Below are 27,521 nucleotides of genomic sequence, written 5' to 3' on the forward strand. Positions count from 1 at the left end.
GCGACCACCAGATGTCCACACCGCCTCGTCACGTGGATGGGGGGCTCCATGGAGGTGCGGCGGCGGCCGCTCCAGCGATGAGCCACTGCCCAAGGCACGGAGACTTCAGAAAGCAGGCGCCGCCATCATGAAGGAAGTGAGGCGGGAGAGCAGGCCACCGGACGGCAGAGCGGGCTGATTGCAGCAAGGGACGTTTCGTACTGGTGGGTAAACTGCCGTCAGTGGATGGGTACAGCTTTGGGGGTCAGGAGGCTGCCGATGTCGGCGGAGAGTGGCACAGAATTCTGAGGGGTCCGGAGCACTTCTAGAGTGCGACCGCCATCTTGACGTGCCAAGCCACGCCCCCACGCTGTGTATTATTAATGGTGACTGTTTCCTGACTAAGATACCCACTCCCCCTGAGCCAGAACAGCACTCCAAATGTGCAATCGTTTTGAAACCCCACCTGTCTAATGCCTTACAAGTGGCTCCCCTGAGATGTGTCTCCTGTAATAGGACTACAGTCGGGGAGCACCGTTTTAAACATTGTAAAACTAAGCCTCTCTTTATTTTGTCCCTCAGGCCACGGACGTTCCACGTAATCAAGGACAGAGGAGCTACTATGGTCACGGAAGACGTACCCGGGTCAGGGTCCGATGGGTCCGGAGTTGTCATAGTTTTCATAGTTGCCATGATGCATAGATCGTGTTATAGAGTTATATGTGCAGTGTACGTGTCGGCCAATGTCTAAGAATGTTCCACATATGAGTGGCTTTCTGAAAACTGTAATAATAAAAAAACAGAACCATAATAACCCCAGTTCCTCCACCCACCACTCATGCGCATGATACCCATTCCTAAGAACAGTACTTTCGTGTAGGGGGTGAGAAGTTCACAGAAGTCGTAGTCCATCCCACCCCAAGGACAATCTGACAAAGTTCTACTGCATCTGATTCAGAAAGTCTGCTTCTGTGGCCTTTGGCTCATCTCCAGGTAGGGGAAGAGAAAAACAGGTTTGTCTGGTCTAATTTGAAAGGAGGTCCCCGCTACCTGGGTGCTCACGTCAGGTACTCTGCACTTGGAGTCCGGTGAGTTTTAATTACGTACGGTCACCCGTCCTCATTCCTCAGCCTCTGAACGTTGTGCACTGCCTTCCTCTCGTGCTTTTCTGTGGTCTTCAGTGTCGTCTTCTTGCCTCCGTTGCTGTTGGTGTCTCTCCGACCTTCTGGACTTCTCCACCCATCGCCATCCCTCGAGCCAGTAGTGGGCCATGTCTTTTCATTTGCAGCTTCACAGGAAACAGCATGGAGTTTGGTAGTTCCCTTTGTCTGAGTTATTTCTTTACCTCCAGGAAGCTCCTGCGACGTTTATTGAAAGCTGCCATATAATCCGGGAAGAAGAATATCATCGAGTTTTGGATGCGTAGCGGCGGAGCCACTCTTTCTGTTTGCAATATGGCATCCCTATCACGAAAGTAAAAAAATACGGGCCAGGACTCGTCTAGGGAGCGCTCCCGGTTTGGGCCTACCTCCGGGCACCCGGTGTGCTCTCTCCACAGAGAAAAAGGTGGAAAGTCCTCTTGGTTGGAATTGAGTCTTTATAAGATCTTCAATATAAAGGTCCAGGCGCTCAGATCGCTTTGTCCGTTATGGCTTGGAGGACGATTGTTTACTCGTTGTGTGGGGCGTTTCAGTGCCTCCTGTTGTGTACTGGGCCTGGGATTCGATCAAGTGCCTCCCTGGGTGGGCACCAGTCGCAGCGGGCCTCGGCCTTAGTCTAGCTGCCCGGCCGCGCTCCCCCCTACCTGCTCCGGGGTGTGCTGCGCCGTCTGCCGTGTCAGGGCCGTCACCGCCAGTCTCTCCCGCAGAGCGATTACACCAGGCACCGGGGAGTCGAGATGTGTCGGGCGGCGTCTGATGGCAGTTTCTTCCACTGGCGCCCCTCTCACCGCTCAAGCGTTCGCTGGACCTCCCCTGTCTCTGGACCTCTGCTGCAGGCTAGTCCCCGGTCGCGGCCACGCGGGTAGGCTGCTCTGAGCTGCGCGTCCCTCTCAGCTCGCAGATTGCCGCTTCGAGCCCGCATATCCGGCAGCCGATGCTCTGTTGTCTCTGATATTAGTGAGCGTCCTTGGGGTAGGATAAATTAACGGATGACTTGTCCGATTGTCTGCGGCATCTACTTTTCCGGCGGAGCTCCTCTAAGTTGCGGCCATCTTGATCGGCTGCAAGCTACGCCCCTATTACATTCTTATAAATCATACAAATTACAAAGAAAACAAAGTTGCAAGGAATACAACGATTACAAAGTAAATAATAATAAAAAAAAACCAAAAAACTAAATGAATAAATATGTTCCTCAAGTGCCTTGCCATGGTGAGTGCAATGACGACGCAGTTATGTGCAGGTGGTTAGCCAAGCATAGGTATCACGTAAATGGTAATAAATAGTAATACAAGTACTCTTTAGTACAGATATATTAAGCAAGTGAGTAAGTACAGATGCACAACTGTAGTTGAGTAGAGTTCAAAGCAGTACAGGAGTATCCTTGCAAATAACCCAAACATTAATAATTACGTTGTGTAGAAAAGAGTTGGTGTTAGCCAAGAATATTTATCACATAAATAGTAATAAGAGTACTCTTCATTCTAAATATATTAAGCAAGTACAGATTTCTCTGCTGTAATAGTGGAATGTAAGTATAGTACAGGAGCATCATACAGTTCGGGGATATCATTGTAATTAAAGCATACATTAAAATTTACATTAAAAATTACCTTATGTGGAAATGAGCCTGTTTTCACTGGGGGTCATATGAGAAGGAAAAGGCATTCTGGGATTTCCACATTTTCCTGTGTGATTTACGCCAGGGAGAGGCTTGAAGTGCATCGTTATCTGCGCCTCTTAGGAAGGATAACCATTCTTGCCACATCTTAAATGAGACTTCTTTAGAGTTTTTCCACTTATTTAAACCAAGTTTACAAGCTCAAGTGAGCATGAGATCTAACAAGTAACTGTCATTTATGTCCGTGATCCTAGGATACTAGCCATTAAAACATTCCTCTTCCCTCCTGGCCCATAAGAGCGTCTTCGGGCTCTTCCTTTTTGCTTTCTGTTCTGTTGTGTATTGGTATTTTCCTCCTGCCAGTCAAAAGCGCCGGGACGCCCCTTTGCTGCGGCAGCTGTGCGCTATAAAAATCACAATAACATAACATAACATCCGGAGCGCCTAGTAGAACATAGGAAAATTCTCTAGGAGTGGTTACTTTGAAAGTTTTGCTTACGCATTCATACATTTTATCCCAGTATGTTTGTAGTGTAGGGCAGTTAAAGAGCATGTGGGCCAAGTTACCAACGTGAGGGTTGCAGTTCCAGCAGGTGGGACTTTCACTGAGATTAAGTTTAAAAATGCTTTCTGGAGTCCTATATGTCCTTTTTTTTTTTATTTAACATCAGTTTGGTTTCTGACAGTATTGGGGAGATTTTATTCGAGAAGGTAGTGATGTGTATCTTTTCCCAGTCAAAAGGGATATTATCAGAGTTGTCCTCGGATTCCCATTTTTCTTCACATTTTTTTGAGATTTGCAAGGTTTTGGTGATAAGAGTTTGTATACTTTAGAGACTTCATGTCCTGACCTTAGCAGCTGTGACAACTTTGCAAGTATTGACAGATCGGAGAGTTACCGAGGACATTGATATATAGGTTTTACAGCGTGAATTCTTTTCTGGGTTCACATGCTGTGTATCATGCCGCCATCTAGTGGTTGGGTCCGGAATTTTTTTTCCTTTCTTTTCTTGTTTTGATCACTATCTACCACCATTTGGTTCCAGGTACGTCCCCTGTGTGACATCAGATGGAATCCTGGAGGTCGATGTGCGTGGTGGACATCTTAAATTCTTTTTTCCGCCGTTGGGTTTGGAAGGAAGACTGGAAGCTCAGAAAAAAGTTTGGTTCGAGGCATGTGGGCTGCTAAATTCATATCTTAGCATTAGATCGCCGCCTAGTGTTGGGTCCGGATGATCGCACATTGTTGTCCTGGAAGAGTCTTCGAAGTATCCTGAGATAGGTGGCTCCTCCCCTGGACTACAGTGCGCATGGGCATCGGCTCCATCCCCAGATTGTTTTTTTCCGCCATTGGGTTCGGATGTGGTCTCGACGTCTTTCTGTCGAAACCGAGAAAAACTAACTTTTAGCGGCCAAAAGGCCTCGCTTTTTTGCGTCGGTATTGTCTGCGCACGGTCTCGAGTCTTCCGTCTCTTGGAGCCGGAATAAGCGGAGTCTTCTTTCGCTTTTCGAACTTTGAGGCCTTCTCATCGCGACACGACTGCAAAACTTTTCGGACATGGAGCGGAGCCCGTTTAAGTACTGCCCGCTTTGTGGGTCCAAGTACCCACACATCGATCTACACCCCGTCTGTAACAAATGCCTTTCGCCTGACCATGACGACGGCAAGTGCAAGGCCTGTGCACAGTTCCGCTCTAAGAAGACTCTCAAGCTTCGGTGCGCATGGAAGCTAGACAAGCGGCCCCGGATCCGGAAAACATCTTCGGAGACCAAGAAGAAGAGGACCAGGGTCATCATCTTCAAATCTCCCCACCCGGGATGGAGGTCGAGGCGGATCCGGGAGACGACGACGGAGTCGTGGGTCAAGGCCTTGAATACGTCGACGAGGTAGGAGACGACGATGAGATTTATGGGGCCGCGGCAGATAGCTCGGGGGACGAGCTCTGCCCCGAAGGTTACGAGGATACCGACCGGGTCACGGGATCGCCTGTTGGCCTTACCCAAGACCCGTTGCCGCAAGCCACAGCCCCGCCTTCTGGCCCGGCCACGGACTTACTTGCTGAGCAGACTGTTTCGAAACCGAAACCATCGGGATCGACAACATCTAAGATGGCCGACCCGAAAACGAAACCGAAACTTAAGGACTCGAGTGTCCCTAAGATGGCTGCCGTACCGGCGAAAACGACTGTGCCCGCTACTCCATCGACTCCGTCGACCTCCGGTCCGCAGAAGTCGAAGAAGTCCGTCGATTCCGCTGCTGCAAAATCGAAATCGACGCCAGAGGAGGGGTCCTCTAAGAAAGATGGTCGGCACGGGTCAACATCTGCGCCGCCGTCCAAGCACGCCAAAGCCGGCTCCACGGAGGCTACGCAGGCGCACGGATCGAAGACTGGCACGTCTGCGCCCCGGTCCCAGGAATCGGGGTCGGTGACAGCGGGATCCGCGTCCAAAGCGCACAAGGCCCACAAAGACGTCGGATCCGAGGGAAAGGTCAAGACATCCTCGTCGGCGCCAAAACACACTGTGAGTGAGACGTCCCCCATCGCCGAATCACTACAGAGAATCAGGGAGAAGGCCTCTGCTCCGTCGGCTCCGATATCATTGCCGCAGCCGGAAAAGGACAATCCAGCAAAGCCTTCTGGAAAACTTCTCTTTATTTTGCCGCCGAAAGCCTTTTCCACCAAATCGGCACCAAAGAAGGCGATTTCTTCAACGGCTGGCCCACTTCCACGTCGGGTACTCGAATCAGAGGATGATTCAGAGCATTTCATCGACGCTGACACAGGCAAACTGACCCTCTATAAGAGAAAAATCACTTCGGAGTCAGTGGACTCATATGTCATACCACTGAAGAAGAAGAGGGTGCCCCTTGACGCTTCAGGCCTCATGGAACCAATCCAGCCTCCTCCGAGACGGAGCCCTACTCCCTCACCAGAACACTCTGCGGGTGAGGGGTATGATGAGGACGAGCAATACAATTTCCCTATCAATGAACCAGATGCACAACCAGATTTATATGATGACACTGGTGACCAGGGCACCCAAAGTGTGGGGCAGGACCCGCAGCTTTTTAATGCACGTGCATCCCCAACTGAGGATTCGGCAGGTTTTCATGCACTACTTGAGAGGGCGGCAGCCAATCATGATGTGGACATGCATGCTGACCCGGTTGAGGAAGACTTCCTTTTCGACACATTTTCAGTCTCTGAAAGGACAGTAAAGACACTGCCTATGCTTAAAGGAGTCCTCAAGCATGCTGGGGACATATTTAAGGAGCCTACAAGAGCAAGAGTGGTCAATCCACGTATTGAAAAAAAGTACAGACCTGCACCTGCAGACGCCGCATACATTCGGGGACAGTTGCCACTGGACTCTCTTGTGGTCGCCAATGCCAGGAAACGTGCCAACTCCCAGACGACGGGTGAAGCTCCTCCCCCGGATAAGGAGTCCAAAGTGCTAGAGGCAGGGGGCAAAAGAGTAGCTGCACAGGCATCAAACTTTTGGCGCATTGCCAATACACAGGCACTCTTAGCGCGTTACGATAGGGCGCACTACGACACCCTAGAACAGATTATACAACACCTGCCTCCAAAGTTCCAAGAAGGCACCAAACTGCTTATTGAGGAAGGGAAGCTAATCTCAAACGCAGCCATCAAGTGTGCACTTGACGCAGCAGACACAGCTGCTAGAGCTATCAACACTAGCGTTATGCTGAGACGACAGGCGTGGCTCCGCATCTCAGGGTTTAAACCGGATATTCAGACAACCATTCTTAATCAGCCAGTCAATCCTGATAGTCTGTTTGGTCCAGATGTTGACACCACCCTAGAAAAAATAAAAAAAGACACAGAAACTGCTAAGTCCATGGGGGCCCTGCAGTCACAACAGTTTCGTGGCAGCAATTTTCGTCGCTCAGGTGCACGTGGAGTCACCAGAGGACAAATGGGTCAACAATCTCAGTTCTCAAGAGGTGGAGCACAATCCTCGTTCACAAAACAGAACAAGGGAGGTTACAGAAATAACAGCAACAGAGGTCGCGGCAGAGGAAACAACAGCTCCCGCTCCTCTACCCCAAGCAAACAGTGACTCTCTGTCACTGCCCCCCGACCACTTAACACCTGTCGGGGGGAGACTGCAGCAGTTCCTGCCCGTCTAGAGAAACATCACCACAGACAGGTGGGTGCGACAACTAGTCCAGTATGGTTATTGCCTAGAGTTGAAATCCACTCCACCCAACATCCCGCCAAGGCAAAGGCCTATGTCCGCAGAGCACTTGCTCTTATTGCAGCAGGAAGTAGTGGTGATGCTGCAAAAAGGCGCAATCGAGCTCGTGCCGGTGGGAGAGGAAGGCACAGGGGTGTATTCCCTGTACTTCCTTATTCCAAAGAAGGACGGATCTCTCAGACCCATTCTAGATCTACGTCCCCTCAACCTGTACATACTATCAGAACATTTCCACATGCTTACACTGCAACAGATTCTTCCCTTGCTAAACCAAGGGGACTTCTTAGCAACCTTAGATCTCAAGGATGCTTATTTCCACATTCCGCTACACCCGTCCCACAGGAAATACCTCAGGTTCACTATTCAAGGCAAGCATTACCAGTTCAAGGTCCTACCCTTCGGAGTCACCACAGCCCCAAGGGTGTTTACCAAGTGTCTGGCGACAGTAGCAGCGCACCTCAGGAGGCAGAACATCCATGTCTACCCCTACCTAGACGACTGGCTCGTGCAAGCCAAGTCGGAACAACAGTGCGCCGCGGACATGTCGACTACAATTCACCTTCTTCACGATCTGGGTTTCTCGCTGAACTACCCAAAGTCGCATCTACAACCAGCACATGTCCGGCAGTTCCTAGGTGCGACGATCAACACCCTGACGGCCATGGCTCAGCCAAACCAGGTCAGGATAGACAGCATGCAGTCTCTAATCCAAAAGTTCAGACCACAACACTCGCTTCCAGCGAGAGTGTTCATGCAGTTGATAGGCATGATGGCCTCCTGCATCTTCATTGTCCCTCACGCACGGTTACATATGCGCCCGCTCCAGGAGTGCTTAGCGAATCAGTGGACACAGGCTCAGGGGCAATTGACAGACCTAGTGTTGGTTACCAGTCGGGCATGCGACTCTCTGCATTGGTGGACTCCACACAACCTTTGCAAGGGCCGACTGTTCCAAGAGCCTGTGCCGCAGATTATCCTGACAACGGACGCATCTCTCCAGGGATGGGGAGCTCATCTGCTCACTTACACAGTGCAGGGACTATGGACGACGCAGCAACAGAAGATGCACATCAACTATCTGGAACTGATGGCAATCTTCATGGCGATCAAGTCCTTCATTGTACATCTGTGCAACAAGGTAGTGTTAGTCCGTACGGACAACATGACTGCGATGTACTACATTCAAAAGCAGGGAGGCACCCACTCGCCACAGCTGTCTCATCTGGCTCAGAGCATGTGGAAGTGGGCCATTCAGAGGAACATTTTCCTCATGGCAGAACACCTCCCAGGAAAGGACAATCAGATGGCGGATCTGCTCAGCAGGTACAGCCATCAAATGCACGAGTGGGAGATACACCCATCTGTCCTCCACCCGTACTTCCAGCAGTGGGGTCATCCGGAGATAGACCTGTTTGCCACAAAAGAAAACGCAAAATGCCAACACTTTGCCGCCAGGTTCCCTCACCCACAGTCGCAGGGGAATGCGATATGGATGAACTGGTCAGGCAAATTTGCGTACGCTTTTCCGCCAGCCCCTCTAATACCGCTGGTCGCAAGAAAGCTAAGGCAGCACACGATGACTCTCATCCTAGTTGCTCCAACGTGGGCGCGCCAGGCTTGGTACACCACGTTCCTCGAACTCTCAGTGGTGCCGCATCAAAGACTGCGCCTCACGCCCAGTCTTTTGACGCAGAACCATGGAGAAATTCAGCATCCAGATCCGCAACAGCTCAACCTGGCGATCTGGCTCCTGAAGTCCTAGAGTTTGGATACCTTAACCTACCTCCGGAATGCATGACCATCATCAAGGAGGCAAGGAAGCCAACTACCAGAGCATGCTATGCTGCAAAATGGAAGCGTTTTGTCATTTACTGTACAGCCAATGACATCAACCCGCTAGATGCGTCTATCCCCAACATCATTTGCTATCTGTTGCATCTTTACAAGTGCAATCTAGCGTACACTTCCATTCGGATACATCTATCCGCCATAGCGGCTTATCTTCAAAACAGGCAGCATCTCTCTGTCTTCAGAGTGCCCGCCATTAAAGCCTTCCTTGAAGGTCTGAAACGAGTCATTCCCCCAAGAACACCGCCAGCTCCGGTGTGGAACCTCAATGTGGTCCTCACCAGACTGATGGGACCACCATTTGAGCCACTGCACTCGTGTGAACTCCAGTTCCTTACGTGGAAAGTAGCTTTCCTAGTAGCTATTACGTCTCAGAGGCGTGTCAGTGAGCTGCAAGCGCTCACGATCCAAGAGCCATTCATTCAAATTCATCCAAATAGGGTAGTGCTACGCACTAACCCCAAATTCCTTCCGAAGGTGGTGTCACAGTTTCATCTCAACCAAACTATTGACTTACCAGCATTCTTTCAAAACCCGCAAACGGTGGCAGAAAGAATGCTCCATACCTTAGATGTACGGAGGGCGTTGATGTACTACATAGACAGAACACAACCCTTTAGAAAGACAAAACAACTTTTTGTTGCCTTCGCACCACAACACAAAGGCAACCCTATTTCCAAAGCAGGGATAGCCAGATGGATTGTTAAGTGCATCCAGATATGTTATCAAAAGGCCAAGCGCACTTTAACAATACCCCCAAGGGCGCACTCCACACGCAAAATGGGGGCATCCATGGCTTTCCTAGGGAACATTCCTTTGGAGGATATTTGCAGAGCAGCCACGTGGGTTACACCACATACCTTTACAAAACACTACTGTGTTGATGTGCATTCCAAGCAGCAAGCTGCTGTAGGACAGGCTGTTCTCAAAACACTTTTTCAGGTTTCTGCAGCTGGCACGGGCAACCGCCGCTGATGGAGGGACTGCTATGTATTCTATGCTAAGATATGAATTTAGCAGCCCACATGCCTCGAACTGAATATGCTACTTACCAGTATGCATCTGTTCTTGGCATGTAGGGCTGCTAACATTCATATCGCCCGCCCTCCTCCCCGGTGCCTGTCGCAGCTGCAGATATACTATTGTATTTATTCATTAGCATGGACATCCTTTACACTTTTCACTCCATCTTCTGCCACAATGGCGAAAAACAATCTGGGGATGGAGCCGATGCCCATGCGCACTGTAGTCCAGGGGAGGAGCCACCTATCTCAGGATACTTCGAAGACTCTTCCAGGACAACAATGTGCGATCATCCGGACCCAACACTAGGCGGCGATCTAATGCTAAGATATGAATGTTAGCAGCCCTACATGCCAAGAACAGATGCATACTGGTAAGTAGCATATTCATTTTCTCCCGAAAAAACTTAAAGAAAAAGATGTCATCGAAAGATCAAATGAAGAGACATCGAGCAACAACGCTTAGTTGTAGACCGAAGCTGAGCTGCCTTTTCAACACCAGAGGACCACTTTGGGCCACAATTGGCGAGGTAGGGGCCATGGAGAAGACCCCTTTCAAATTCTGCCCAAAGTGCCACCACAAATAAGATCCACACACCATGTACAACATCTGCCTGCTCCAGGATCACCAGCACAAAGACTGTGAGGCCTGTGCAGCTTTCCTGCCGAAGACTCTCAGGACGCGTCAAAACCAGAGACAGGTCCACTACACCAGTGTTGCAGTCGACGAAGAAACCTTCCATGAGGGACATGGGTTTCTCTAGCGATGAAGAGAAGCATGCAGCTCCAGCAGAATCAACAAATGAAGGATCGGACGTCGAAATTCTAGAGAAAGACGCTGAAAAGAGCCACGCTGAAAAGAAGGCGAAGGAGTCAAAAAAGAAGACGGAGAAGGTAAGGCTTAAAGATCCGTCACAACGAAGGGCCACAAACCAAAAATGACCAAGGCAGCCCGACGCCGAACAAAAAGGCGATTGAAGGTCAGCGGCGATCAAAATAAACCCACGGCACACCCATCCAAAGGTTGCCGAAGAGGGGAGATCGCTCAAGTCTCCAAAGCCAAGGTTCAACGACGAACCCGCAGACAAGGGTGCGACGCCGTAAACTAACGACAGCAAAAAGAAAAGGAAGTTCCCAGCCTCCGACGCCGAAAGGGCCCTTCAAGTCGAAAAAAAAGAGAAGACTCGAGGAAGAAATGGCTGCGCTATTACAGAACAAAAAGGAATTCGACGAATCATTAAATGATTTTCGAATCCCTAAAGCACCGGAAGTTGAACCGGAAAAACGTCGACACCAAAGAAGCTATCCTTGAATCCCCACTGACTCCGGAATCTCGAAGCGAAGACCCTGAGGAATACGGAAACCTACCAGAGGAGGAGGAAAACGAAGAAAACTTAGAACGAATGGACTGATCTCGACACCGAGAGTCCAGAGGAGGAAAGCATCACCCCCAGATGACATTGCTTTTTACAACGAAACCGTTAAATGGGCAGTAAACCAGTTTGTGGTGCCTCTACATGAAGCAAAGGGGGATACATGTTTCCTGCTGAAAACCCTGGCACCTGCAACAAAGGGGACACAATATCTACACATGTTGCCAAGTGTTCTGGACCAAGGCAAGGAAGCCTTCAAGAGCCAGCTTCAAACAGAGGGGTAACTCCTAGAGTGTAGAAAAAATATAAGCCTTCTTCAAAAGACCCGAAATATATACAGGGAAATGTTATACCTGATTCTATCATCGTAACAGCTAGGAGGAGAGCAAATACAGTATGCAACACAAGACCTTCACCAGAAAAGGAGAGCAAAAGAATGGACTTGGTGGGCAGAAGGATGGAGAAAGAAGCAGCAACGCAATGGGGCATTGCCATCTCAAATGCCCTGCTGAACCGATATGGCCACCAACAGTGGGATGAAATTGAGGAGTTCTTAAACAATCTTCCAGAGGAGGACAAGAAGAGAGCAAGAGCGGTTGTCCAAGATGGAAAAAAAATGGGGTTAACACCTGACTAAAATCTGCACTAGATGCTGCAGATACCGCAAGCAGGCAAATGTGCACGGGCACCATACTCCGAAGGCATACCTGGCTCCGGATTTCTGGATTCAAACAAGTTCAGACATCAATCATCAACAGGCCCTATAATGGACAAGATCTATTTGGTAACAAAGTGGATGAATCCCTTCAACAGATTAAAAAGGACAATGAAACAGCAAGGGCAATGGGAGCCCTGCAACAAAGAGGATCTTTCAAAAGAGGAGGCTTCTCTAACAGAAGAACCACAGGGCGAGGCTGCTTCAGCCAAAGCCAGCAGATGCCGCAACAGTCTCAGGGACAGAACCTAAACTAACAGATGGGTCAACAATCTAGTTACCAGGACCAACAGTAGCAGCCTTTTCGAGGGCGAGGTAATGGCAGAGGAAGAGGCCAATCCTCTAGAGGGAGGGGTAATGGCTCAAACTGACCGACGCAAGAAAGAGCCCACACAAAACACCAGTGGTGGGAAGACTATCCCTTTTCCACAGCCAATGGGCAAGGATCACAACGAACAAATGAATATTAAATTTGGTACAACACAGATATTGCATAGAGCTAACAAAAACACCACCTGCAAATCCACTGAAAATAAGAAAATTATCCAAATCTGAACAAATACTGCTAAACGCAGAGATCAAAAAACTGTATCTAAAACGGGCAATAGAAATAGCACCAAAACCGGATTGACACGCAGGAAACTACTCACCATACTTCCTTGTACCAAAACTAGATCTAATCCGAAGACCAATTATGGACTTACGATTCATAAACAAGTTTGTACTAACACAACACTTAAATGTGTACCCTTCAAAAAATAATCACACAAATCCAAGAGGGGGATTTTATAGCAACAATAGACCTCAAGGATGCCTTTTTACATATCCCAATGAACAAAAGACAAGGAAAATACGTAAGATTCCATCACAACAGAACACACTACCAATTCAAGGTACTCCAGTTCGGAATGAAATCAGCTCCACAGGTGTTCACAAAGCGTTTGGCCGCAGTGGCGGCACACCTAAGAAGAAAAAAGATCCACGTATACCCCTACCTGGACAATTGGCTAATAAGGGGACACACAAAACAAATATGCCACATTCATGTTAAAAAAGAATTCAAATGCTACAAAGTCAGGGATTTTCAATAAACCACACAAAATCGTCAACAACCCCAGAAAAAGAAAAGACCTTCCTCTGAGCAAGACTGAATACAAAAGACACAAAGGCTTATCCCACACAGAACAGGATACAAGCTATGCACAGCGAAACAGCCCTCTACCAGAGGGAACAGTCTCTGACAGTGAGGAAGGTAATGAAACTTAACATGTAACATATATCCCACTCATGCCTCATGCTCGCCTACACATGCGCCCATTCCAGGAATGGCTTACCAACCAACAGCTGGTCACAAGCCACAGGGAGTGGGGAAGATCTAGTGGTTGTTAGACAAAAGGTGCAAGCAGAGGCAAACTGGTAGGCATCCAACAACATAGCACAGGGGAGAGCTTTCAGGAACACAACTCCATCTGTGATCATCCTCAACGGTTGGGTAGCACATCTAAACTTGCTAAAGGCTCATAGTCAATGGAGCGAACAAGACTCCACAAAGCACATCAATTCCTTAGAAATGAAATGATTCTACTGACACTCAAAGCATTCCAGAAACAGGTTCAGGGAAAACCATTTTAATACAAACAGACAACTACAATGTTCTACCTGAACAAACAGGGTGGAACCAAGTCCTTTCCCCTGAGCAAACCTGCGCAGGAAATCTGGCAATGGGGGATACCACAACAAATCAGCCTGCTGACAGTACATCTACCAGGGATAGACATCACAGCAGACCAGCTAAGCAGACAAAGCAGTTGCTCACACGAATGGGAGCTAAAGCAAACAACAGTACAATACCTATTCAACATCCGGGGAATGCCAGTGTTGGACATCTTTGCCACAATGCAGAACAATGCATCCAGATTTCCACACCACCTGTCAAAGGGAAATCCACTTTCACTTAATTGGTCTGAGACATTTGTCTACTCCTTTCCACCAGTTCCCCTGATGCAAAGAGTACTAAAAGCAAAACAACCAGGAACAAATATGACTCTTATAGCCCCTCATTGGCCAAGACAAACATGGTACTGAACTCTCCAAGGGAGAAATGATCATGATCAAAGCAGAAAGAGACTTGCTGACAGTTCAACCGGGCCAAATCATTCACCCAGAACCAGCGACTCTACAACTAGCGGCATGGCGCCTGAATAGATAGAATATGGACACCTCAATCTGCAGTCCAGACCATGGAAATTAAGAGGCAAAAAAACAGTCAAGAAAATGCTACACAGCAAAATGGAAGCGATATACCACATGCTGCACCGCTAACAGCAATACTACTTCAATAAATACACAAACAGTAGTCACAAATCTTACCTACCTCTTAGACAGCAACATCAATTTTTCCAGCCTAAAAGTGCACCTCGCTGCCATAATGGCATACACAAGGGGAAAAACATGCAAACGTTTTTTTACAAGACCAGTCATAAAAAGGTTTTTAGAAGGCACAAAAAGAATAGCTCCACCAAGAACTGCTCCTGTACCAACATGGAGTTTAAATACAGTGCTGTCTCAACTAATGGCTAAACCTTTTGAGCCCATGCATACAGCTGACCTCAAACACATTTACTCTCAAAACAGCCTTTCTCATTGCTATAACATCACTGAGGAGAGTGAGTTAACTACAAGCATTAACTATACAAGAACCCTACTTGCAAATCCACAAGGATAAGGTAATGTTAAAAACTAACTCGCAGTTTTTACCAAAGGTGGTAACAAAATATCACTTAAATCAAATTATCTTACCAGTTTTCTTCAAAGATCCTAAAACTTAAGCAGAAAAAAGCTTCCAACCCCTGGATGCAAGGAAAGCACTACTGCACCATCTGCAAGAAACAGAACAAATGAGGAAAACAAAGCAGTTTGTTTGTTGCGTACTCACATGCCAACACAGGATCAGCTGTCACTAAAGCAAATATTACAAGATGGATAGTACAAGCTATCCAATTAAGCTATACTAATGCCAAAAAAGACCCAACAATACAACCAACAGCTCACTCCACCAGGAAGAAAGGAGCAGCCTTTATGGGCAATGTACCCATCAATGCCATCTACGCAGCAGCAACATGGGCATCACCACACACCTTTACAAAGCATTATTGTGCGGATATACCAATGAATAAGGAAGCTCAAATTGGACAAAGACTGCTTCAACACCTGTTTGCTAAATCTTCCTTCCACCACAGCCTCCCAAACATGGGAGAAACCGCTACATTATCTGATGCACAGCATGTGAATACAGAAAAGGATTCACACTGCAAAACAAAATGGTTACTTACCAGTAGGAGTAGTGTTGCACCTTGAAAAGTTTTCTGGATTAACACGCGACCCGTCCGGCCTTCCTCTAGAAGGAACACAAACAGGTGGGGAAGCAAAGTACAACATCAGTAATTCAGAAAAAGTACCATCACAAGGATTAAAAGAACATAGAAACAGAAAAAAGAATCCAAAGATGGCCACCGCGCTCGTCGACCTCCAGGATTCCGTCTGACGTCACACAGGGGACATACCTGACACCAAATGGTGGTCAATAGTGACCAAAACAAGAAATGAATTTAAAAAAAAATCCGGACCCAACAACTAGATGGCGGAATGATTCACAGCATGTGAATCCAGAAAACTCTTCAAGCTGCAAAACTCCTCCTACCGGTAAGTAACCATTTCTTTAACTCTGGCGAAGGCACTAACTTACATTTTGTTGCAGTACAAGACAGTTCAACAAGTAGAAGAATTTTGAGGGAATCCCCCCAATTCAGTCCTAGGATGAAAACCACAGTGTTAACTTTACAAGTAAGTATACATTTCTAGGATTGGAGTTTTGGGGAGTACGAAGGTTACCCAAGGTTCAGGTTGGCAATCGAGGGGCACCACTAGTGGTAGTAGGGTTGCCGCGTGCAGAGTTTAGGGTGCCAATGTTAGCCAATGGGGCCAGGGGGCAGCTCTGTTGGGGACTGCTCACGGACAGACCACTCTGTCTCGGGAGCCAAGCTCCTAGGATTAAGGTAAGGGGGTCGCGGATTGGCACCAACTTCACTCCACTAGCGGCGCAGGGGCGGACAGTTGCAGGGTGCTCAGGAAGTGTTGGGAGCTCAATGCTTCTCTATGGAGGATGTGATTCTTGGAAAAAGACTGCAGGCTGGAGCCAGTAGACTAGATGAAGGGAATCAACTGCTGGATACCAGGGCACCTTTGGTCGGCCACCTTAGGACTTTGGGGCTGCTTGTGCATGGGTTCCTTTCATGTCTGGCTCTTCTCACCTGTTCTGGTCATGGTTGGGGAGGGGGGACCCTTCAGGATGAGACTGCAGGCACCGAGAAGGTCGGAGGAGGTTGTCCAACACTGGATCACAGGTCTGGATCGCTGGCGGGGTGTGTGGACCTCACTGGGGTGTTGGGCCACTCAAACTCCTCACCCACGCACACAAGTCTCTCCACGACCTGGGCCCCAAGTACCTCAACGACCGCCTGACATTCTACATGCCCACCCGCCGGCTACGATCTACTAGCCTCGCCGCCGTACCACGCATCCGAAGAGCTACCGCCGGAGGCAGATCCTTCTCCTACCTGGCGGCCAAGACCTGGAACTCCCTCCCCACCCACCTTCGGCTGACCCAGGACCCTCTCGCCTTCAGGAGACAACTCAAGACCTGGTTGTTCGAGCAGTAACGGACCCACACCCCGAACCCCCCCCCCCCCCCCCCCCCCCCCCAAGAGCCTTGAAACCCTTCCGGGTGAGTAGTGCGCTATACAAGTGTTATGATTGATTGATTGAAACTCACTTCATGGGTCTCTGATGCAGAGTGGTGAGGACTTGCGGATCCGGCTGGATCTGGAATCCTGTCTTGGGTTGGTGTTCAACAAATCCGAGTTCTTTGAGAAAGCAGGAAAGGTCTCCGGGGTTCTTGGAAGCTGCTTGCTGCAGGACACACCGGGTTCAGCTTGCAGGGATCCGGAGCAGGAAACAGGTAGTAGGGCTGGGGCCAAAGCCGTTGTTGCCCTCTTCGGTCCCACTTCTTGTTACGTCGAATCTGAAGAGGCAAGTTTAAAAAGGGGGGGGGAAGCTAAATACTTGATTTAGGGTTGTTACAGGGGTGTGCATGTTGGGACCAGTGGGAGGGGGGGATAAGATTCATCCAGATTGGAGGGGCCCCCTCATTTACAAGATGGCGTGGACTGAGATGTGGGCTTCACCCTACCTGAGGGCTGGGGTTGGCAAAGGTGGACACAACTCCCTTCCTAGCTAGCTTTTCCCACTGGTTCTCGTGCCCAAAATAAGGGTCTGAACCGGTGGAAGCCAGTTGCGTTGCTAATCGCATCAAAAGGCTGGGGGCAGCTAACAAAAGAGGCAGGCCATTGAAGCTCCCTCTTCGCGGACCCTGTCCATCCAGAGGAAGGAGGCATGACACCTCTGTCCAGGATGTGCTTAGTTCCCAGACCCAGAGAATGGAGGTCTCTTGACTCAGGGTTACAGAAACCTGTCTAGTGGTGGCAGATGGCTGGAAGCTAGTCCGAGCCAACCAGAGGTTTTTTTTGCAGGGGGCATGCATCTCTAATATACCCTCTGTGTACATGTTTTATTAAAACCAGCACTGGCATCGGTGTCGGTTTAATGTGCTGTGAAGTTTGATACCAAACTTGGGTACAAAGGTGCCGTTTTGGTAAAGAACACAGTGTAGGAAAGTGCCCCTTTTTGTATGGTTGCCTCTGCTTTTTACCAAACTGTTGATGTACGTTGACTGAGTGTGCCCTGGGTTCCTGCCAACCAGGTTCCCAGGGCCTATGTTATTTCCCGAAACTGTACTGTTGGAAAACCCAGTTGCCCCTCTCTGGCCACATGTTATTCCCTTGTAAAAGTTACCATGGGTACCCAGGACACTGTGGCCAGGGAAGACCTATAAGGACTGCAGCACTTATTGTGCCACCCTTTGAGGCCCTGTACCGTACACCCACACACTGCCATTGCAGGCTGCCTGTTTTGGTGATGAACAAAGTGGAGCGTCGACTTGGCACTCATCCCTGTGTGCCATGCCTACAATCCACTGCTCTGTCATAGGTAAGCCATCCCTCTAGCTGCGTGCACTATGCCAGTGGTGATGGTACAGGTGCACGGGCCCTGTACCCCTAAAGTGTCTAAGTCCATTCTTAGACATTGTATGTGCAGTAATGCCATAAAGAGTATATGATGCTGGGAGTTTGTCATTAGGAACTCCACAGCACTATAATGGCTTTACTGACAATTGGGAAGTTTGGTATCAAACGTCTCAGCACATTAAACCCACTCTGATGCCAGTGTGGGATTTAATGGAAAATGCTCTGAGTGCATCTTAGAGATGCCCCCTGAAAAATAACCTAAGTCTAGTGTCCTGGCCAGCTGCCACCATCAGAGAAGTTTCTGGGCCCCTGGGTCGAGAGCCTGCTGCTCTCGGGGTCCTGAAACAACTCTAATCCTGGGATGAGGTGCCAAGCCTCCTCTCCCAGAATGGGCATGGTCCACAAAGGGGAAGCTTCATTGGCTTGTCTCCTTTGTGAGCTTCCCCAGCCATTTGCTCCTCCCAGCAAGTGCCTCCCATCGGTTCTGACCCCTTCTTTGGGCGGTTGAATCAGCGGGGAAACTCAAGTTAGGAGGAGAGTTGTGCCCACCTTTGCCAACCCCACCCCTCAGGTGGGGTAGGTGAGGTGAAGCACAACTCTCAGTCCCTGCCATCTTGCAGATGGGGTGACCGAGCCAACCAGAGTGAGGCTTATGCTCCCCTCCCACTAGAGCAGAGGTTTTCAATCTGTGGGGCACATCCCCCCAGAGGGGCCGTGGAGGCCTGGGAAGGTGGTCGCACATTCCCCAGTTTCACTTATGCCTGCAATCCAAAACGTTTGCTTTCGTTGTAGAAAAAGGCAGCCGTCCTGGGACAGCTAATTTAGATCCTTTATCAGCTGAAGTTTCATCAATTTAGTGCCTTGTGGTGTGTTGTGCCAGAGTGCCTGCTTGTCTGAATGAAATGCAAATGTGCCTAGCAGTTATTCTGCAAGTGTAAAGGGTGCTTGAGAGCAGATTCTGGCTTTAATTGCTCAAATCACTCCAAGCTTTTGATGACAAAGATTTGTATTTTTTGAGTGATAGTGCAGAATTAACAACTGGGCTGGAAGTGCTTGCATTTAATTTTAACTGCATTTACACAGCCCTAAAGAGGTGTTGAAGGGACAATTATGTAAAAAAAATTACATTGCATATGCTCTGGTATTACTAAAATCTACATTTTGGAAGCACTACTTTATTGTAATACTATTTGCACGTTTTGCAGCGCTCTATCTTCCACTGTGTGTAACGCAAATATAAAATAATGACTTAGCCTATGACAGAAAGCACTGTGAATATGTGTGACCTCGTAGCAGTAAAAATACACATCACTATTCTCCACTGCACCAATCAAAATGTAATTCTGTCGCTCTCTGGTTGCTCATAGACCTCTGTAGTGCATGAACTAATAGAGGTTTCATAATGTAATACAGTGCATTTCCCACTGAGTTACAACTTTTTAAATGTATTGTTCATTATGCTGCCCAATATCTTATAGTGAGATACCTTTGAGTGAAAGACCTACAAAACGTACAGAATATTTTGGGGTTTATTTATGAGACTTGCATTGCCAGAGGATCACTTTTTTTGATGCTCCGGCAGCGCAAGCGTCTCGACCATACCTATGAGGTGGGCAAAGTAACCCAGCATGGCTTTATAGATATGGAGTAAGACAAAGCACCACAAGTCACTGCGTTGCCTTATTCGGAGTCAAGGAGGTGTTGCATGGGCTTTGTGTGGGGTTCCCACGCAACACAAAACAAGGTGGTATGCCATTCCTAGTATTACAGGTTGTTGTGTGTAAGGAGAGCACTAAAGTGCTTCCTTGAGCTGGAGAAAATCTTTTCTCCTTTCAGAAAAAGACCCTCACACACCCAGACAGCGAGGTGTCTTCCTCCATCATCGGGTCGCTGCTGCAATACCTGATCCTGCAATACCTGATCGGCACACGTGATGGGGCCTTCTTGACGGAGATCTTTATTCTTATAGCTTTTGGGTACAGTGCGAGTGAGGGCACTTGTGAATGTAGATGTATAATAGTGGAAGTGTAGGTTAAAACAGGAATTAGTGGTCCACCCAAAACAATTTTAATGAATGTGGTCACTATCCAGGTTAAAAAACGATGATGCATGCCCACCTGCTCTGAGGTTGCAGGGTACGCGCTAGGAAATCAGGTCATGTTTCTTGCCTATCGCCAAGTAGACTGCAATTCGTCGGGCCAATGTGTGATCTATCTACACTTTTTGGTAGTCGTCTGTTAAGAACAATGAGTGACCACCCATACGGGACCCTAAAAAGTGGTACCTGTATATCTACAACATAACCTGTAAAAAAGGAAGAAAGATCATAATAATTAATTCAATCACCAATGGGCTACAATTCAACCATGATAGTGTAGCACTGCAAATTTAAACACGTGCAAAAATGCGCATGCTTCACACACAAGTGTCTGTGCCCATGCATATGGCGATCCAAAATTAGTTTTGTATAAAAGTAGCAGTCGAAAAACACATTGCATGAAGAGCATGTACTCACTCACCCACGCAACACCCATGGATTTTGTTGCTGCCCCACATTTACAAAATCAAGTAAACATGAGGCAGCTCCAAAAACGGACACCTCCCCAGCAAAGGTGTAACAAGGAGAAATGTTTTCTCCTTGTTTTTGGCGCATTTGTTTGTCGAGGATGAGGAGTACCAGGTTTCAGAAATTTGTCAGAAAGGGGTCCTTACGGCAAACAAATTTTGACAACGGGGTCTCTGCATCCAAAGGTTTGAATACCTATGCACTAGAGGGAGGCGTAGTATGGGGTGTACCCATCCCAAGGAAGAGACCCATTGGTCCAGACTATACCTACCTGTAACGCCCAAAAATCTAGTTGTTGCAGCGTGAATCTTTTCTGGATTCGCTTGCTGTGCATTATTCCGCCATCTAGTGGTTGGGTCCGGAATTGTTGTATTTTTTTTTTTTTTTTTTGTGTGTTGGTGGGCGTCGACATGACACCATTTGGTGTCCTCCTGTGACGTCAACGTGCTTCCTCCGGAAGCTTCAACCTTTGGTCGCCATCTTCAGATTCTTTTTTTCTGGCGTTGGGTATGGATCGATACGGAAGTTGCTCCATAGATTTGGAGAGAAGAATAGACAAAAACAGGGGAAACTTCTATGAAAGAGCGATAAAAGCATTTTTGACGTACCGGACTATCTGACGAGCTGCAGTGCGACGAAAAGGGGAAAAGTACGGGAAAAATATGGAACTTCGACGACACAGAGAATGCGCATGTAGAGGGCTCTTTGGGCGCGGTAATTGACAAGACACCTTTCAAATTCTGTTAGAATTGTCATCATAAATACGCTCAAAAAGATCAGCATCCAGTCTGCAACCTGTGCCTGTCGCTGGATCACCGAAGTGAAGATTGCAACGCCTGCTCGGCCTTCACACCAAAGACCTTGAGGGTGAGAGAGAGACCGAGAAGGGCCCACTACAACATGCAGGGCCAAGGACCAGCACCGTCGCTTTGAGATCTGGGCCTTTCCAGCAACGAGGACGACACAGACATACCAGTCGTATAGGTCGAGAAGAAGACTTCGAAGGAGGTAAGAGAGCTGTCTACCTCAAAGACCAGAAGACACAAAAAAAAGTCTCACACGCGTCAAAAGGAGCCTTGGCGTCTAAACAGTCGACGACCGCAGCCGCATCCAAAGAGAAACAATCCTTCGGATACTTAGGTAAGGACTCTGTGACGACAAAAACTCTCAGAGGTTGAAAGACTGTCATGAAAAGGACACCTTGACGTCGAAACGAGAGAAGTTGAAACCGCCTTTGACGACAAAGGCTGGCGGTCTCAACGCCAAAACACACGCGTCAGATCAAGAGGTAGGAGGCTGAAATGGCGAATATTTTGCATTGCAAAAAAAAATTCTTTCGACAGCTTGAAGCAATTCAAGATACCAGTGAAAACATCGACCGAAGTGGAGAAAGCGGTCGATGAATTGCAGATACTGAACTCCAGGCCAATTGTTTTATATCAAAAGATATAGTTGTTTTATTTTTAGAACCAACAGGTATCAAAATATACTTTTCTCAATATGAGTGTTCTCAGATAATTTCTTTGCAGAAAGGTAATGAACTTAGTTAACACAATAGGCACAGGGGTTGCAGTAGGCAACACAATTCTAAACACAATTTAACATTGAGCTCAATGGGTTTTTCTACATAAATGCAGTTGATTACTTTATAGATTACTTTTGTAACTCCAGGACTGGATCCTAAATTCAGTCCTGGGGTCTAAGCTGAAAACAGTTTAGTAAAAACGTTTTGGTTATTGCAATGATTTTTAAAGAATATAAAGGTATTTTAAAAGTTGACAAACTTTTCAGTGAAAAACTGGCAATGTTATCCTATGGAAGGAAATTCAAGTCACAGGTAAAGTAGGTTCTCGTTATTTTTGTAATCCAGGACTGGACTCCTAGGTTCAGTACCTGGGTCTGTACCTAAGACAAGTAAGTATTTACGTTTTAGTAGTTGGTACGATTTTTAAGGAATATTTGCAATTTTGAAAAGTAGACGCTTTGAAGAAATTTCAGAGAAAAGCAGTCGATGGTTTCCTATGGAAGAAAATTCAGGTTATGGGTAAGTACAGTTCTAATTACTTTTGCAGTTCAGTACTGGGTTGAGAGGTGCAGTACTGGCTCCTCTTCTGACTCCAGGTGAGTAATTCGAAATTCGTTACTCTGCTGATTTTATAGGAATATTTTAGAGTTTCAAAACTTCACACGAAGATTTTTCGAGTCAAACCTGTCCATGTTATCCAATGGCTGGAAAGTGATTTATCAGTTTCCAGGTGAGGACTCGACTGGTGAAGTTAAGGTTCTGGGCATAGACTCTGGGATCTCCCAGGGTCGGGAAGGTACAGTAGTTACACCCTCAGCGGCACAGGGCAGCCGGGTGCAGAGAGAGTATGCCCAACACAATCCAATAGAGGGTAGGGGGCCTTCGGTTGGTGGCTGCAAGCAAGCAAGCAGGCCAGACGGCTGTGGGAGCTGAGCTCCTGGTCACTTACTCAGGGCAAGTGGGGAAGTAGAGTAGGGTAGAAGTTGCACTTCCAGCTGCACTCTGGCGGCTGGGTGCAGGGTGCTTTTGAACCATCGGGCGCTCAATGTTCGCCAATGGGAAAGTTAAAAAGGTACAAAGGTTGCAGGCTCGGGGACGGAGATTCTTCAAGTGCGACCACCACTTCGAGAGGTAAGTTGGGATCCTGGAGAAGAGGTAGGTACCCCCAAAGGAAGGCACAGGGGACCGTGGGGCGCCGGGTGCAGGGGTGTCTTTTGGCATCGGGAAAGCTTACCCTCAGCTGGTCGCGGTTGGGGGGGGGGGTGGTCCCTGGTTCTGAGGCTGCAGGCGTCATTTGGGTCATCGAGGAGGGTCTTTGGGCACTGGACTTCGGTTCCCAGTCGCCGGAGGGACGTCCCCGTGGTCTTGGATCACTCGGGCACGGGCCGTGCTTGGCTGGTGCAGAGTGGGCTGGATTTGCGGTTCCTGGCTGGCACCAGGGGTATTGCTGTTGGAGCAGAGCCTCTGCTCAGGGAGTCCAAGTCTGTTAGAAGGTCAAGGCAGACAGGTCTTCTGAGTTGTCCAAGGTTGCTGTCCGCAGGAGTTGCCGGGATTAAGCAGGAGCAGGTTTCTGGATCGACAGGCCGGTAGGGCTGGGGCCAAGTCAGTTGGTGTCGTCCTGTTAGCAGCTGCTCGGCGGGTCTTCTTGATCTTCTTTATTTGTTAATCTTGATCTGAGGAAGGAAGGTTCAGGGTGCCCCTAAATACTGAATTTAGGGACCTTACAGGCAGGGCAAGGGCAGGGACCAATAGGTCCCTGTCCTGGGGTGCACACCTCCTAGCCTGCTCCTCTCCTGTGGGAGGGGGCCAGGAGCCTAGCTGTGATTGAGCAGGGCTCCCCATCTTCAAGATGGCTGGAGCCCGGGGTCGTTCTTCCTCTCCTCTCCCACCTGAGGGGTGGGGTTGGCACAGGCTGGCACACCCCCTGTGGAGGTCAGAACTGGTGGGGGCCAGTTGCTCAGTACAGCAAGTGGTCTGGAGAAGCTCACAAGGGTGGCAGGCCTATGAGGCTTCCCCCTGCCCATCCTGGGGGAGGAGATCTAGCACCTCGCCCAGGATGTGCAATGTTGCAGGCCCAGGAGAGCGGGGGGGCTCTCCACCCAAGGGTTCAGCAACTGTGTGGCAGCCTAGGCTGCCTCTCAGACCAGACGTGGATTGCCATGTACACAGATCTGCATGTTAATACATATAAAAAGTAGTGTTTTTCAGTTCACATGACTGGGATTTAAAGTTTTAAATCCTAATTTTTATCAATCCGCGAGATAAGTTGCATAAGCATCTTTACATATGACTAAAGTAACATTCATGAACCTCCTTTTTGTCATGAAAATGTGTTGCAATTAGTTTCAATTATACTTTATTTGAATGCTTACTGTGTAACTTACACAACTTTGTCAGGTAAACTTTCAGTGGCAATGGTTTCAATTATTCATCAACAAAATGTGGTTTAAATCCAGGTTTCATTTACTTGTTTCGTTAAATCCTGAATATGACTCTAATTGTTTTTTATGTTTAAATTCCAGGTGGTGCGCTGAAGGGGGAAACCTTATTTGCTGTGACTATTGCCATAATGCATTTTGCAAAAAATGTATCTTGCGGAACCTAGGCCGGAAAGAGCTTTCCGCTATTATGGATGAAACTATGAAGTGGAAGTGTTACATTTGCTGTCCAGAGCCATTGCTGGACCTCATACGTTATTGTGACAGTGTGACTGAAAATTTGGAACAGTTTTTGCAACAAAATAAAAAGAAGATAAAGGCTGAACATGACGGTAAAATGCCTGAACAAATACATAAGCATTCTGAAAAGTCCAATTCCAGTTGTGATAGGACAGACCGGTTAGATAATTCATGCACTAGCTCATTTACATATTCATATAAAGCTCTGATGGTCCCAAAAGAACTACTGAAAAAAGTGAAAAAACTAGTCGAAACTACAACAAATTTAAATGCTAGTTTTGTCAAATTTATAAGTCCGAAAACAGATAATTCTAACCTAACCTCAAATGTGAAGATGAGACAATTAAAAGCTTTTAAGTCTGTTCTCTACGACTTGAAAAAAGCCCATGTTGCCTTGGACGAAAGTCTTAACTGTGAGATCCATGAGTTGGAAAATAAAACTAAAAACAAAAATGCCAAAGAAAATCATCTTGAAAATAATAAATATGTAAGAAAGGAGAAAACTGTTGGCAAAGTGGACCGAATGTTGGAAAAAAAAACAAATAAGATGGTAACCTTGATAGAGAATTTAGACAAGAGTGAGAAGTCTGACGTAGAGGAAGAATTGATCGAGAAGTCTGACAAAGTTCTAAAGCATATGGCTATAGCAGATGGAAATTCCGATCAATTGTACATGGACACGGCAGAGAAAACGTTGAATAAAACTTCTGGCAAGATTGAGAAAAAACCTCTGGAGGAAAAGGTAGAGAAAACAATTGATGAGGACAAGGGGGAGAAGACAGAGGACAGGGGTGCTATAAAGCTGGACAGTCATAAATCTGACAAAAAAGATGGAACGGATAAGGAGGCAAGAAGGGCAGATCTGGTACAAGAGGGGAAGTCTGGAAATAAAAAATATTTTGAGAGTGGGGATGATGAGCTTCCAGATAAGCCCACTCTTGGCCTTCATAAAGGAGATGATTCACTTCAGGATGGGGATAAAGAAGTTAAAGATGACATGGAGCAAGAATCTGAAATTAATGGCACATTAGTTGAGAGTGAAAAAATATTTGGTGACAAACCTATTGAAACAAACAGCAACCTGCTTGCGAATGAAGATTGTGAACTTGAGGCTGAAGATGGTGAGACATTGGAGTTTGAAGATGAAGTGGACCGTGAAGTATTTGAATGTGGTGTCAAAACTGATAAACACAAAAACTATAAGAAGGGAAACCTAGGTGATAAAAAGGATAAGCGGGAAAGCAAGGGACTTCATGACAAAAGAAAAAAAGTATCAAATTCTAAAGAGAAAGGTGAAGGAATTGAAACTGATGAAGAGATGAGCAAGCCTACTAAAAATAATTTCAGCGATTCTAACAAGTTTATCAGTTCTAAAAAGCAACATGGAGACAAAAAGTCAAATAAAAAAGATAAGCAGCTGGAAAATAGTAGTCCTGAGGCATTGGATAGTGACATTCTTTCAGTTCCAACTTCTGTCCCTGTTGACATTTTAGAAAATGCAGCTGTGACCGATGCAATCAATGATGAGAAGAACAATGTTCTATCAAGTCCTGTTAAGTCTGCTCCTTCAAAGCCCATTTTAACACCTGTAAAAGATATTGATGAGAAGGCAAAAGGAGTAAGATCATTGTTGGTGAAAATAAATCCACTTTCTCTTTCTGGGTCTCTCATAAAAATCAAAACAAATAGTGGAAAGGTGGAAACTGAAGAAGATGAAAGTGATATGGCTGCAAAAGAGGATAGTGCTTCAGATAAAGTTGATGATAGCTTAACTGAAAAGAAGCCCGTTTTATTGAAAGATGAGTCTGATCTTAGAAGATCTCCACGTGTGAAGACAACACCAAGAAGACGGCCCACTGATGGACAGTCCTTAGCCAATTCTGGAGGAGAGAGCAGTGGAACAGACTCTAAAGTTAAGCAGAAATCAAAAAAGCCACAGAAACACAAAGTAAAAGTTGCAGATCCGAGTTCTTCAGATAGTGATGGGACTCCTCTGCTCAAAAAAAGTCTGTCCATAAAAGCTGGAAAAAAAGCAAGAAAGAAGAAAAGTGTCTCTGATTCTGATGAAGAAATGCCAGAAGTCCTGAAGCTGGCAGCACAAATGAGTCCTAGTTCGTCAGACCTTGATAGCACAAATGAGACATTTAAGCCTGCAAATAGCTTTAAGGATCCAAAAAAGGCCTTGATAAGTAATAAAGAAAAGCGTAAAAGGAAAAGCTCGAGTTCTGATTCCGATAGTCCAAGCAGACAGACCAGAGTCACCAGAAATTCAACATCTAAGAGACTAAAGAACCGTTCAGAGTCTTCAAACTGTGATAATGAATTAGAAAAAGATTCAAGTAAATTGGAATCTAAAAACAAAAGAAAAAAAGCCAAGTCTGAGGAAGACAGTGAAGAGACACCTAAAGGTCAAAAAAGGAGCAAAAAATTGTCTAACAAGAAAGGTGACGCAAGAGGCAAAGGTTTGAAGAAGCAAGAAATGTCTTCATCTTCTGACTTGGAAGATGATGACCAGGATGCTGATCGAAATTCAGCAGGTGATCGGAGCAGTGATGAGCAGAAAATTATGCCAGTGACGGAAAACGTATTGATGTCTTCAGCTACAGGATTTTGTCAGTCTTCAGGTATGCTAATGCAAATTAGATTTTCAAAACAGTTGTTTATTGT

The 27,521-nt window shown here is 47.1% G+C and overlaps 1 protein-coding gene across 1 annotated transcript in view; it reads left to right on the top strand.

Annotated features, from left to right (window-relative positions):
* Nucleotides 1-27,521, top strand: part of ATRX (ATRX chromatin remodeler) — a 1,815,989-nt gene that overhangs the window by 356,770 nt on the left and 1,431,698 nt on the right. The window contains exon 9 of the mRNA XM_078688830.1: nt 24,699-27,478. Within this exon, the coding sequence (XP_078544956.1) occupies nt 24,699-27,478 (2,780 nt within the window). The remainder of the gene's footprint in view (nt 1-24,698; nt 27,479-27,521) is intronic.

This window comes from Lissotriton helveticus, chromosome 4_1, assembly GCF_964261635.1.
Source record: "Lissotriton helveticus chromosome 4_1, aLisHel1.1, whole genome shotgun sequence".
In the NCBI taxonomy this organism is placed as follows: Eukaryota; Metazoa; Chordata; class Amphibia; order Caudata; family Salamandridae; genus Lissotriton; species Lissotriton helveticus.